General features: G+C 44.3%; 1 protein-coding gene across 3 annotated transcripts in view; it reads left to right on the forward strand.

The window, feature by feature from the left end:
* The window catches only part of gucy2f (guanylate cyclase 2F, retinal), a 240,884-nt gene that overhangs the window by 34,975 nt on the left and 190,627 nt on the right, over window positions 1–15,282 (forward strand). For all 3 annotated transcript variants that reach the window (XM_043692449.2, XM_087988421.1, XM_043692450.2), the window contains 5 exons: window positions 2,924–3,058; window positions 5,311–5,391; window positions 7,985–8,161; window positions 13,214–13,370; window positions 14,329–14,478. In XM_043692449.2, the coding sequence (XP_043548384.2) occupies window positions 2,924–3,058; window positions 5,311–5,391; window positions 7,985–8,161; window positions 13,214–13,370; window positions 14,329–14,478 (700 nt within the window). The remainder of the gene's footprint in view (window positions 1–2,923; window positions 3,059–5,310; window positions 5,392–7,984; window positions 8,162–13,213; window positions 13,371–14,328; window positions 14,479–15,282) is intronic.

Consider the following 15,282-nt stretch of genomic DNA (forward strand, 5'->3'; position numbering starts at 1 on the left):
ATGTTGAGTCCATTCATTGCTTCAGTGATTCGAAGCTTAGGTTTGAGGGGGGTTTGAGGGAAGGTGAGGTAGGAATGTGATTACAATCATAAGGATGGCAGGACATGCTGATGGGTTGAGATAGAGGGGGTTTAGAGAAGGTACCGTGCAGTTGGGCCAATTACCTGGTTTCTATGGAAAGGTCCATAATCCTCTGTTCTTTCTGGTGGTGAGATTGAAGGCAGGAAGGGGATTTAATCAGTGGGAGGGCGGATGATGATAATCCTACCTAACCCCTGATCAAGCTGAGACCCTGGAGTAGATAATTAGTGACCATGTACAGACATCATTGCCACTGCAGCTGGTATTAATTCAGTTCCAGGCAGGCCTGTATCCACTGCAAGCTTAGAAATGTTCAGAATGAAAGAGGGAATGAAGGTGAAGGAAAGTTTGAGATTTCCAGCTGTTTGGGCTCCTGAGAATAAATGTGTTGGAGTAGGAGGCAGTGGGATGGATGTTTAGATGAGAGTTTAGGAAGGTGGAATAGCCTTTCCCTCTTTGTGCCGTTACCCTTTTCTGGTCGATTATTCTGCAACTTATTAACATCGGAATGCAAATCTCAGTAAGCCCTCACTCTATAATGAACCATCTGCCACTATTTGGGTCAATTTTGTCCATCCTTTCCGAAGAATGATGTTAGTGAACCAGATGGGTTTCACTGTAATCTGATAGCTTCTGATCCCCACTCCCTTCATTCCAGATGTATTGAATGAACTGCATTTAAATTCGAGACGGGTGGTGATGTCCAAGTTTGGAGTTCAGTCAATATGGGCAAACTGTTTCTAATGGCCGGACGGCCAGTTGTTAGAGGCTCAACTGGAGGTTCAGCAGCAAAAGAACAGGAAGGAGAAAGAAGGGATTTTTTTCATGCTGCAAGTTATGATTATCTGCAAAGTACTTCCTGAAAGTCTGGTGGAAACAGATGAGAAAGGAATCGGATATATAACCCAAAAGAGGAAATAAAAACATCTCAGGACTTTGGGGAAAGTGGATTAACTGGAACCAAAAACAGAAATTGCTGGAAACACTCAGCAGGTCTGACAGCAGCTGTGGGGAGAGTTAACGTTTCAGGTCTAGTGACCCTTCTTCAGAACTGGACTGAAAGCATTCATTCTGCTTTCTCTCCACAGATGTTGCCAGACCTGCTGAGCATTTCCTGCAATTTTTATATTTGCTTCTGATTTCCAGCATCCATAATTCTTTGAGGATTTTTTTGGATTTATTAAAAAGCTCTTCTAAAGAGCACTGTGAAGTATATGGCCTCCTAGTAGAGTCATAGAGATGTACAGCACAGAAACAGACCCTTTGGTCCAACTCATCCATGCTGACCAGATATCCCAACCCAATCTAGTCCCACCTGCCAGCACCCGGATCATATCCCTCCAAACCCTTCCTATTCATATACCCATCCAGATGACTTTTAAATGTTGTAATTGTATCAGCCTCCACCACTTCCTCTGGCAGCTCATTCCATACACGTACCACCCTCTGCATGAAAAGGTTGCCCCTTAGGTCTCTTTTACATCTTTCCCCTCTCACCCAAAACCTATGCCCTCTAGTTCTGGACTCCCCCATCCCAGGAAAAAGACCTTGTCTATTTACCCTATCTATGCTCTTCATGATTTTATAAACCTCTGTAAGGTCACCCCTCAGCCTCCGACGCTCCATGGAAATGTGCTTTTTCATTGTATTTTGGACCTTAATGTCCACTTTCTGAAGTGAATGCATTAGTTTGACCGTGAAAATGTGTCACACCAACATGGTTCATGGTTAAGGTCAACACAGTGCTTAATGAAAGGTGACTGACTGATCACTGGTAGCTGCAGTCAGTCACAGTCTTCAGGTGATGCTTCGATCTTTTATGGTGAACACGGACCTTCTGCAAGATCAGGAGGATTAGACTTTGGACACAAGGAGGTTGTTGATGCGGAAATGAGAACAGATCTTCTGGAGATTTTGTTTTGCTCTTTTCTTTGTTCCAGTCAAGTCACGGACAAAGCCATTCCCCATCCAGCCCACGCATAGAATCCCTACACTATGGAAGCAGGGCATTCAAACCATCGTGCCCACGCCAACTCTCTGAAGAAATTCCCACCCAATCCCTGTAACGCTGCATTTCCCATGGTTAATACACCTAGCCGGCACATCTTTGGACTGTGGGAGGAAACCAGAGGAAACTCACACAGACATGGAGAGAATGTGTAACTCCATGCAGACAGTCACCCAAAGTTGGAATCAAACGCACGTCCCTGGCGGTGTTTGGCAGCAGTGCTAACCCACTGATCCACCATGCCGCCCTCTGACACCCGCACAGGGTAGAAACTATGAGGTCAACCATTAACCACCCTACTGGTGCACAGCAACACAACAGCAACTTTAAATCTCCATAATTGTCTGGGATTGTCAAGAACCTAAAGATTTAATCTCTGGGATGCTGCTAGGAGTCACACCCCATCCCAACATAGGGACATATTGGCTGAGGCAGAATCCTGGAACTCCTAACAGCACTATTGGTGTGTACCTTTGTTACAAAGTCGCAATGGTTCAAGAAGTTAAAACTCACACAACGCCAGTTTATAGACCAACATGTTTAATAGGAAGCACTAGCTTTCGGAGCGCTGATCCTTCATAAGGTAGTTGTGCCGAAAGCTAATGCTTCCAATTAAACTGGTTGGACTATAAACTGGTGTTGTGTGATTTTTAACTTTATCCACCCCAGTCCAACACCGGCATCTCCAAATTATGGTTCAAGAAGGCAGCTCACCACCACCTTCTCAAGGGGCAACCGGGGAAGTGTAGCAAATGTCAACCTTGCCAGTAGCAACCCCCACCTGAAAAACTACTTTTTATTAAAATTCATGTATCTTTTTATATCTCAATCTAGAAAATAAATCTGGACGAGTTGAGTGATGGAAGAAGTGTATCTGAAAGGAAAAGTCTCATATCTGGAGCTCACTCAATTTCGGACAAAAGCCTCAGTACAGTTAACCATGAGAATTCTAATGTAGCACTGTATGAGGTAAATTCCTCTTGCTCTCAGGCTGTTGGTTTGCAGAATGTTACAAATATGTTTATGAGCATGTATTTCACTCTGGAATGCCCTATTGGTGATAATCTTTTGATATTAGATTGAATTTTGCAACAGGAACTAGGCTGAGGCTTTCGATACCCATCATTATTAAGGAGTAAATCAGATGGTAATCTCCCTTATCCACATACATCTGATTAAAATGGGCACAAAATTTGAATTTTCTATTTTAGTTTCCCTGTCCCTCCATAAGCCTCATCATAACTGCATCTCTCGGAGAAGCTCAGCACTCAAATACATTGCTGCCACTGAGTTATCATACCTGTATATCAGTGAGATGGCTGCATCTGCTTCTCTCTGCAGTGTCTGAGAGAAGAGATAAGCTGGACTTGCTTTCCTTAGAGCACAGAAGGCTGAGGGAGAGTCTGATTGAGATGTACACGTTAAACATTAGAGGAAGTGGAACACTTGTCCACTGTGGGGTTAGCTCTAAGGAAGGGCCACTGCACTCAAAATATTATCTCTAATTTCTTTCCACGGATGCTGCTGAGCTTTTCCAGCAATTTCTGTAATTGTTGTTGTAGTGTAAGCTCATTTTCAACAACATGATAAGTCTTAATTATTGCCAAACCACGTCTCTCCTGAAAACTAACTTTATCAGTGTGGAGTTTCATTCCTTTACCTACATCTCAGATTCCCTGTCGTGTGCTGCATTGTTAAAAACTCTCAAATGATTCCAACTTCCTCTGATTGAACCCACAAACCCGGCAAGTACAGTTGTAATGAATAGCAAATCCTGAACTCCATTCTCACCTTAACTTCAAGTGATATTTTGTGCCACCTTTTTCTGAGCTCTTAGCAATCTAGCATAATATCTTCCAAACTTCAAGCCATAAATCACCGGGATGTATCAATACATTAAATAATAACCCTTGTTGAGCAGGGTTGGCCTTCTGGGTAGATGACTGACCCTGCTGAGGGAAGCAGATATATATACAGCCTCTGATATACCTTTTCTCTTGAAAAGAAAAACATTAGAACTGTGCAGCGCATTCATATGATGAGAATTATATAATATTAAAATTTAATTGGAGTTGATGGGAGGATGTGATTACTAATCCATTTTTAAATGGTTCATTTCAACCAATGATGTTTGAGAAGCACTGACTAAATGTTATGCTGAAGGTGACGTCTTAGTCAGCTCAAGGCAGATTTTGACATTGTCCAATCGTGTAAAATGGATGAGAAAGGGACATTTTATCTCACAACTCTCACAAAGCTTTCAGTGCTGAAGTGTCTCTCTTGCTTCTTAGTAACCAGAACTGGATGTAGTAGTCAAGGTGAAGCCTTATTAGATGCCATCAAATTGATATCTATTCTACACCACTGACTACTTAGCCCAGTGTTTGAACATACAAATAAATAAATTAGGAGCAGTATTGTTCATTTGGCCATCAAGCCCATCGTTCAATGCGATTAAGGATGATCTGTTTGTGTTTCAAATTCTATGTTTTTACCTATCCCTAATAATCATTGAGCCCCCTGCCTGACAAGACTCTACCCACCTTTGCCTTATAAACAGTCAATGATCCAATAGCCGAGGAAGGGAGTTCTAAAGTTGCACGACCCTCTGAGAGAAAAACATTTGTCATCACCTCTGTCCTAACAGGGTGTCCCCTGGTTCTGGACTGAGTCACAACAGGAAACATCCCTTCCATGTCCACTTTGCCAAGACCATTCAAGATCTTATACACTTCAATCAAGTCACTCCTCACTCTTCTAAGCAGACACAAGCCCCATCTGCCCAAACTTTGCTCATAAGAAAATCCACTCATCACAGACACCAATCTAGTAAATGTCCTCTGAACCTAACATCCTAAGATTCTGTCTGTTACTGCTCTGTAATTGATGGTATGTGCTTAGAATAACATCTATAAGATTGTTGGTCCTTGTTTTGCTTTCTGTTTGGATTATTTACCATTTATTTTTCAGCTATGTCTCAGTGTATTTAATTTCCATTCTCAGATGCAATAGAAGGAATCAGCAATTCTGGGATGAATACAGAAAAGTGGAGTTGAGGGTTATCAGATCAGCCATCATCTCATTGAATGGCAGAATGGACTCAATGGGCCGAATGGCCTGCTTCTGCTCCCATGTCTTTTGGACTTTTGTTAATTTCAGTTCACGTTTTCATTTGAAAGATGGTTTGCACTGTGTGAAATGTATGTTTCTTGTTTGAACAGGGGGATTGGGTCTGGCTAAAGAAATTTGCATCTGGAAGTCTCTGTGAGGTACAGAAATCTACAACAAACATACTGAGAAAGGTAAATCCATGGACATAGGGGTACATGCCCTGTAACTGAGCCTACACAGATATTTTAAAATTCTCATTTCTTTAATCAGTTCTCTTCTTGGCATTATCAGTCCCTGTCTCTGAATTCCTTCTCCAAGCCTATAACCGTCCATGTTTCTCCAATAGTGGTCTTTGGTCCATCTCTCACTTGCTTCTGTTTATGACTATGCCTGGCTGGAAGCCCTGCAATTCCCTCACTTCATCTCTCCACCTCTTCCTCCTCCTTTAAGGATCTTCTTAAAACCTGCTCTTTGATCAGTTCTCTTCCGCTAACCAAAGAAAAAGTTTCTGTGTGCCGATTCAGTAAGGTTACTCGTTTTTTTCAATAGTCTCTGCGGGAATTCAGTACAGTGGGAATGGATGTAGTGCAGTTGCATGCTCCTCCTGTAGAATGTGGAAGGTAAGGGTCACCATCTCAGAGAAGTGCACCCGACTCCAGCTTCTCGGAAACCGCGTTAGGGAACTGGAGCTGGAATTGTATGAAGTTCGGATCATTCGGGAGGCAGAGGGGGTAATAGAAAGGAATTACAGGGAGGTAGTCTCACCTCAGGGACAGGAAAAAGGTAGATGGGTTACAGTTGAGAGTGTGTTGCTGGAATGCACAGCAGGTTAGGCAGCATCCAAGGAGCAGGAAAATCAACGTTTCAGGCCAGAGCCTTTCATCAGGAATGAGGCTGGGAGCCTGGGGGGTGGAGAGATAAATGGGATGGGGGTGGGGGCTGGGAGTCTCAGCTACCTTCTCCCCAGCCCAATAGCAGCAGAGGGATAGAAGAACAGATTGGACACAGATCTTAGAAAGATGCAGATGTAACAGTTGTTGTTATGGTTGACTTCAACTTCCCCAATATTGATTGGAGCCTCCTTAGTGCGGATGGTCTGGATGGAGCGATTTTGTCAGGTGTGTCCAGGAGGGATTCCTGACTCAACATGTAGATAGGCTGACTTGGGGTGAGGCCATATTGGATTTGGTGCTTGACAACGAGCCAGGCCAGGTGTCAGAGCTCTGAGTGGGAGAACATTTTGGTGACAGTGACCACGAGTGTCTCATAATCATGGAGAGGGAGAGGAACTGACAGTATGAGAAGGTATTTAATTGGGGGAGGTGAAATTATACTGCTATTAGGCAGGAGCTGTGGAGATTAAGTAGGAACAGTTGTTCTATAGGAAATGCACAACAGAAATGTTGAGGCTGTTTAAGGCACACTTGTTGTGAGTCATAGGGTCATAGAGATGTACAGCATGGAAACAGACCCTTCGGTCCAACCCGTCCATGCCGACCAGATATCCCAACCCAATCTAGTCCCACCTGCCAGCACCCAGCCCATATCCCTCCAAACCCTTCCTATTCATATATCCATCCAAATGCCTCTTAAATGTTACTATTGTACCAGCCTCCACCACATCTTCTAGCAGTTCATTCCATACATGTACCACCCTCTGCGTGAAAAAGTTGCCCTTTAGGTCTCTTTTATATCTTTCCCCTCTCACCCTAAACCTATGCCCTCTGGTTCTGGACTCCCCGACCCCAGCAAAAAGACTTTGCCTATTTATCCTATCCATGCTCCTCATAATTTTGTAAACCTCTATAAGGTCACCCCTCAGCCTCCGACGCTCCAGGGAAAACAGCCCCAGTCTGTTCAGCCTCTCCCTGTAGCTCAAATCCTCCAACCCTGGCAACATCCCTGTAAATCTTTTCTGAACCCTCTCAAGTTTCACGTGCAAAGGTCCTTCAACGTTGCCACCCTAGTTGATAGGGTTGTTAAGAAGGCATATGGCCTGTTGGCTTTCATTAACAGGAGGATTGTGTTTAAGAGCCGTGAGGTTTAGCTGCAGCTCTATAAAACCCTGGTTAGACTACACTTGGAATATTGTGTTCAGTTCTGATTGCCTCAATATAGAAAGGATGTAAATGCTTTAGAGAGGGTGCAGAGGAAATTTACTAGGATGCTGCCTGGATTGAAGGGCTTGTTTTATGAAGAGAGGTTGAGTGAGTTAGGGCTTTTCACACTGGAGAAAAGAAGGACGTGAGGTGACTTGATAGAGGTGTACAAAGTAATGAGAGGCATAGATAGAGTAGATAGCGAGAGACTTTTCCCTAGGGCAGAAATGGCTGTCATGATTGGAGGAAGGTAGAGGGGAGATGTCAGAGGCAGGTTCTATACGCAGAGAGTGGTGGGTGCGTGAAATGCCCTGCCAGTGGTGGTAGTAGAGTCAGAGACATTAGGGACATTTAAGTGACTGCTGAACAAGCACAATGACGGCAGTAAATTGAGGGGTGTGTAGGTTTAGTTGATCTTAGATTAAGATAAATGCTCGGCACAACATCATGGGCTGAAGAGCCTGTACTGTGTGTACTGTTCTATGTTCTATGTTCTAAATGTATGCTACAGATGCCTGCAACCCAACTGTACACACATGCTCACAAATGTATAGTACATAAATGTACAGTCATCCCTCTGCACACCCAGAGACAGATGTGCTCCAGTATTGAACCAGTGAGCTGTTTGCAGTTCCAGGTCATCCGTATTCAATTCTAATGCACATTGTTCACCTTGTTTTTGAAGATGAGAGACTTGCGTAATGAGAACGTGAACCCTTTTCTGGGCTTCCTCTGTGACAGCGGAGTGTTGGCCATTGCGAGTGAGCACTGCTCCCGGGGAAGTCTTCACGATCTCCTCAGAAATGATGATGTGAAGCTTGACTGGATGTTCAAGTCCTCCCTCCTAATGGATTTAATCAAGGTAATTTCTCAGGGAGCTGCATTGAGGGGAAATTGAGAGGGAAACCATCAGTGAATGACCATTTGTGGAACAACCTGACGGAGGAATTGCCCTGGTCTTGATTAAAAAGTTTTTGTTGCAATATTCTTTCGAAATTTCTAGCTTGATCATTTATGCTGGTACTAGATCAGAAAAGAGGAAGTAAAATAAGAGAGGGAGTGACAGAAAAACAATGTAAGACCTTCCATAGTAGCCCAAAGTGCTTCACCAACAGTAAAGTGATGGCAAATGAATCACAGTTATATACAGGGAGAAATGTGATAACTAATTTGCAAGACCCAAAAACAGTAAGTGATAATTTGGCCTCATTCCTGATGAAGGGCTTTTGCCTGAAACATCGATTTTCCTGTTCCTCGGTGTCTCAGAGGTCTCTGGTCTCAGGGAACATTGACCAGAATGATTCCAGAGTGGAGAGAGTTTAGCAACAGGGCTAAGAACCTTGGAGAAAGGAAATCGAGGGAAAGTTTGACTTAGGTGCACAATATTATTGCAGGTTTGGATAAGATGGACAAAAAGAAATGAGTTGTGGCTAAGTGGTTAAGGTGATGGATTAGAAATCCATTAGATTCGCTCCTGCATAGATTCAAATCCTGCTGATGATCATCTGCAGTGCTGCTGCTTTGTGGGCGGCACGGTGGCTCAGTGGTTAGCACTGTTGCCTCAGTGTCAGGAACTGGGTTCGATTACAACCTTGGGTAACTGTCTGTGTGGAGTTTGCACATTCTCCCTGTGTCTGCGTGGATTTCCTCTGGGTGCACTGGTTTCCTCCTACAGTCCAAAGATGTGCAGGTTAGGGTGGATTATTCTGCCAAATTGCCCATAGTGTCCAGGGATGTTCTGGCTGGATGGATTAGCTGTGGGAAATGCAGGGTAGTGAGTCTGGATGGGATGCTCTTTGAAGGGTCAGTGTGGACTCGTTGGACCAAATGGCCTGTTTCCAAGCTGCAGGGATCATATGAAATCACTGTTCCTCTGAGTTGATGGCACAAGGATTTAAGATTTGAATGAATGATTTAATTGTCACATGTATCTGGGAAAATACAGTGTAAAGTAGCTTGTCACCACAGTTGGGTGCTGTTTTGGATTTCAAAATGAATAAAATGAAATTGCAGGTGTGCTGCAGCCAATACCCCTCTGCCATTCCAGGAGACCAGCCATTGGGGTCTATACACCAGGGGTCACGGCCAACACTGCTTCAGCCTCCCCACAATGTCAGGGTGATGGAGAAATGAAAAAGACAAAGAGAAAAGATGAAAAGAAGAGAGAGGAAAAGAATGTGGCCAGCCTGGGGTGGATCGACCTGAACACTGCTTCCCATGCAGGCACCCATCATCCTGGTGACAAGAGCATGTCAGAAGCTGGGAATTCTCCAACCTTCCACAAACCTGCCCTTTATCTACAAGACACAAGTCAGATGTATGATGGGCTCCCACTTGCCTGGATAGGTGCAGCTCCAACAACACTGAAGAAGCTCGATTCCATCCAGAACAAGGGAGCCCACTTGATTGGCCCCACATCCACAAATTTCCACTCCCTCTGTCACCGACGCTCAGTAGCAGCAGTGTATACTATTGACAAGATGCCCTGCAGAAATTCAATAAAGAGCCTCGACAGCAGCTTCCAAAACCACAGGTATCAGATCTTGTGGTGGGAGAGCATTTTGGTGATAGTGACCACAACTGCCTCACATTCTACATAGCTATGGAGAAGGAGAGGATTAGGCAAAATGGGAGGATATTTAATTGGGGAAGAGGAAACTATAATGCGATTAGACATGAGTTAGGAAGCATGGACTGGGAGCAATTGTTCCATGGTAAAGGCACTATAGACATGTGGAGACTGTTTAAGGAACAGTTGTTGCGAGTGATGAATAAATATGTCCCTCTGAGACAGGCAAGAAGGGGTAAGATAAAGGAACCTTGGATGACGAGAGAGGTGGAGCTTCTCGTCAAAAGGAAGAAGGTAGCTTACATAAGGTGGAGGAAGCTCGGGTCAAGCTCAGCTCTAGAGGATTACAGGCAGGCGAGGAAGGAGCTTAAAAATGGTCTGAGGAGAACCAGGAGGGGGCACGAGAAAGGCTTGGCAGAACAGATTAGGGAGAACACAAAAGTATTTTACACTTATGTGAGGAATAAGAAAATGGTCAAAGAAAGAGTAGGGCCGATCAGGGATAGCATAGGGAACTTGTGTGTGGAGTCTGAGGAGGCAGGGGAAGGCCTAAATGAGTTTTTTGCTTCGGTCTTTATGAAATAAATGAACTTTGTAGTGAATGAAACCTTTGAAGAGCAGGTGTACATGCTGGAATGGATAGAGATAGAGGAAGCTGATGTGCTGAAAATTTTGTCAAACATTAAGATTGACAAGTCGCCAGGCCCGGACCAGATTTGTCCTCGGCTGCTTTGCAAAACGAGAAATGCAATTGCTTCGCCACTTGCGAAGATCTTTGCACCCTCGCTCTCCACTGGAGTCGTACCTGAGGACTGGAGAGAGGCAAATGTAATTCCTCTCTTCAAGAAAGGAAATAGGGAAATCCCCGGCAAATACAGACCAATAAGTCTTACATCTGTTGTCTGCAAGGTATTAGGAAGGATTCTGAGGGATAGGATTTATGACCATCTGGAAGAGCATAGCTTGATTAAATGCAGTCAACACAGCTTTGTGAGGGGCAGGTCATGCCTCACAAACCTTATCGAGTTCTTTGAGGATATGGCTAGAAAAGTTGATGAGGGTCGAGCTGTGGATGTGGTGTATATGGACTTCAGCAAGACATTTGATAAGGTTCCCCATGGTAGGCTCATTCAGAAGGTCAGGAGGAATGGGATACAGGGGAAATTAGCTGTCTGGATACAGAATTGGCTGGTCAACAGAAGACAGCGAGTGGTAGTAGAAGGAAAGTATTCTGCCTGGAAGTCAGTGGTGAGTGGTGTTCCACAGGGCTCTGTCCTTGGGCCTCTACTGTTTGTAATTTTTATTAATGACTTGGATGAGGGGCTTGAAGGATGGGTCAGCAAGTTTGCAGACGACACGAAGGTTGGAGGTGTCATTGACAGTATAGAGAGCTGTTGTAGGCTGCAGCGGGACATTGACAGGATGCAGAGAGGTGGCAGATAGAGTTCAACCTGGATAAATGCGAGGTGATGCATTTTGGAAGGTCGAATTTGAAAGCTGAGTACAGGATTAAGGATAGGATTCTTGGCAGTGTGGAGAAACAGAGGGATCTTGGTGTGCAGGTACATAGATCCCTTAAAATGGCCACCCAAGTGGACAGGGTTGTTAAGAAAGCATATGGTGTTTTGGCTTTCATTAACAGGGGGATTGAGTTTAAGAATCATGAGAGCTTGTTGCAGCTCTATAAAACTTTGGTTCGACCGCACTTGGAATACTGCGTCCAGTTCTGGTCACCCTATTATAGAAAAGATGTGGATGCGTTGGAGAGGGTTCAGAGGAGGTTTACCAGGATGCTGCCTGGACTGGAGGGCTTATCTTATGAAGAGAGGTTGACTGAACTTGGACTTTTTCATTGGAGAAAAGGAGGAGGAGAGGGGACCTAATTGAGGTATACAAGATAATGAGAGGCATAGATAGAGTCGATAGCAAGAGACTATTTCCCAAGGCAGAAATGGCTAACTCGAGGGGTCATAGTTTTAAGCTGGTTGGAGGAAAGTATAGAGGGGATGTCAGAGGCGGGTTCTTTACACAGAGAGTTGTGAGAGCATGGAATGCATTGCCAGCAGCAGTTGTGGAAGCAAGGTCATTGGGGACATTTAAGAGACTACTGGACATGCATATGGTCACAGAAATTTGAGGGTGCATACATGAGGATCAATGGTCGGCACAACATTGTGAGCTGAAGGGCCTGTTCTGTGCTGTATTGTTCTATGTTCTCTACGTTCTAAACACTTCCATCTAAGGACAAGGACAGCAGATACATGGGAACACCAACCCTAAAAGTTCCCCTCTAAGCCATTCACCATCCTGACTTGTAAATATATCACCATTCCTTCATTGTCACTGGGTCAACATCCTGGAATTCCCTCCCCAAGAGCATTGTGGGTCTACCTACAGCACATGGACTGCAGCGGCTCATGAAGGCAGCTCACCCCCACCTTCCCAAGGGGCAATGAGGGATGGGCAATAAGTATCAGCCCAGCCAGTGGTGCTCACGCCCTATGACTACGGTTACTTGGAGTTGTTGGAGACTGCCATAATAGTAGCATTTGTTTATTATGCCTTTAGTGTAATAAAATATCTCAAGGTGATTGACAGGGTCATAATCGGATAAAATTGGACCCTTATCCACCTTATAAATGGTGATGGTGGAGGTAGCTCAGTTCATTCAGGAAGCCTGGTTTGCTGTTGGAGCATGAACATTATAGCCTGAGGCTTTGGAGAGTGACAGTAGGGATTCCAATGTGGTTCCCTTCACTTGGTGCATTAGGAATCTCTCTCACCCTTACTGCCTGCCATTGATATGTGCTGGAAGGAGCTGCAGAATTATTCAAAGTGTTTGGCTGTGTTATCAAAGCACCTTGTTTGGTCATTGAGTCCTCAGGTAGCACTTAAACCTAGCACTTCTTCCCTGTAGGAACATAGCAGCGAGAGTATGCCAATCAGACCCTTGACCAGGCTACACCATTCTAGATCATGCTTAATCTTCTAGCTCAAAGCCATATCTTCATACAAATCCCATATCCCATGTTGTCATTAGCAACTAGACATCTATCAATCTCTGTCTTGAACAAGTTAATGACTGAGCATCCTTGAAGGCAGGATACTACTTGCTATGATGAAGACCCCCAGATTTTAGTGCAGGTAATCAACAGTTGGGACAAACTGGTAGTCTTTAAGGAATATCTTAAAAGAGGAGGAAGAGGCAGTGAGGTATTTAGGATGAAATTCCAGAGGGGAAGGCCAGGCACAAATGGTGGGGCAATGAAAAGGGACAATGCAGAAGGCAGACTGGTGTCGTTGGGCTGTCTGATCTCACAATGCCCCGTGTTTATTCATGGACAGGGAATGAAGTATCTACACCACCGGGAATTTCCTCACGGACGCTTGAAATCGCAAAACTGCCTGGTGGACGGAAGGTTTGTGCTGAAGATTGCTGACTACGGTTACTTGGAGTTGTTGGAGACACAGAAAGTTCCACAAGGGAAACAGCCAGCAGAAGGTGAGCTAAGGAACATGGGAAGCACTTTTAACACCAGTCACTTCGAGAAAAGGCTACAGGCTGTTGTAGGGGTGAGACAGCGCGGGCAAAAAAAATGACCCTATCGCCACATCTAATTGGTCAACATCCCTACCACCCACCCTCACCCTTGAAATCTTGCAAATTATTCTTTTAATTTGGGGCGTTGGAAAACAAGTGTTCAGAGACCTGTAATAGCCTCTCTGAATAGAAAACAACGTCTATCTCCCACCAATGGCTCGCAGTGTCTCCTCTTACTCAAAAGATTGAGGGGGTCAAGCCTCATTTCGGAAATCTAACTGGACCATTGATGTCCTTGGGAAACCTCTGTCTGTGCTGGCTGACACATCTACGCCTCTTGGTTTGCTCTTCATATCCTCTGAATTGACACCACACGGTCACTTCACTGGAAAGACAGACAGAATGAATTGCCTCTATCCCGAGAGCAACTTTCATAACAGAACGTTGAGCTCCTTCAGTTTTATAGTTATGTTTGCTGCTTGGATCTTAACTTTCTCTCAGTTCCATTCACCTCTCAGTCCTTTGCTTTCTGATCTACTTTGGCTCCTTGTCTGGAAACACCACATTTAATCATTCTCACCTTTGATTCAAATCCCTCACCCTCCCTATCTCTGTAACCTTGTCTAGGCCAGGGTTAAGACCATAAGATACACGAGCAGAATTAGACCACTTAGCCCATTGAGTCTGCACCACCATTTGATAAAGGCTGATATGTCTCTCAGTCCCATTATCCTGCCTTCCCCCCTGTACGAATCAAGAACCTATCTATCTCTGTCTTTGTTTTTACTGTGTTAAAGTTACTACATTAATGCAATTTGTTGTTGTTTGCCTCTGAGCAACTGAATGTCTAGCATGCTTTGCAGTTTGGTAGATCTACTGAAATAAAGAAAATACACTGTCCACTTCTTTCTATTCTCAGAATTATTCTGGACAGCTCCTGAGTTCCTGAGAGATCCCGAGTTATCCAAGAAGGCAACGCTGAAAGGAGACTCTTACAGTTTTGCCATCATTTTACAGGAAGTCGTGGTGCGGGGGTCTCCTTACTGCATGTTAGGCCTTAGCCCTGAAGGTGGGTTCAGTGTTATACTCCAGCATTCCTTCACAGTGATAAGGAATCTGTGTAAATATTGACGGGTTACCTGTTTCCATTTACAAGTACGTTTCCAGGGATGGGGGTTTCGAGCTATAGGGAAAGGCTGAATAGATTGTGGCTGATTTCCCTGGAGCGTCGGAGGCTGCGGGGTGATCATATGGAGGTTTATATAATAATGAGGGGTAAGGATCGGGTGAATAGACAAGGTAAATACCCTATCGGGTAAATACCCTAGGATAGGGTATTTCAAAACTAGAGGGCAAAGGTTTAAGATGAGAAGGGAAAAATTTAAAAAGGGTCTAAGGGGCAACTTTTTCATGCAGCAGGTGGTGTGTGTACAGAACGAGCTGCCAGAGGAGGTGCTGGAGGCTGGTACAATAACAACATTTTAAAGGCATCTGGATGGGTACATGAATAGGAAGGGTTTGGAGGAATATGGACCAAACACAAGCAAGTGGGACAAGTTTAGTTTGGGAAACTTGCTCGGCGTAGACGAGCTGGACTGAAGCATCTGTTTACATGCTGTATGACTCTGTGACTTAAAAAAGTAAATATGAAAATGAAAAGTGTATATTAGATAGAGATTTCAAGGGAAGTTTAGGCTCTGGAGTTGGGTTGGTCACTTATGAGGTTTAATGTTTCAAATTTAGTGCCAGGTTTACATTCTTGAGATGGTTAGCAGGAGTTGGGAACATTCCTAGCCAAGCTTCAGTGTACTGTCATGGCTGATAGCCCAGATAACCATTAGAGTGTTGAAACAGCTATACTCCTACCTGCTTG

Source organism: Chiloscyllium plagiosum, unplaced genomic scaffold, assembly GCF_037043375.1.
Source record: "Chiloscyllium plagiosum isolate Xiang-an unplaced genomic scaffold, Cpla_swu_hap1 HiC_scaffold_6, whole genome shotgun sequence".
In the NCBI taxonomy this organism is placed as follows: domain Eukaryota; kingdom Metazoa; phylum Chordata; class Chondrichthyes; order Orectolobiformes; family Hemiscylliidae; genus Chiloscyllium; species Chiloscyllium plagiosum.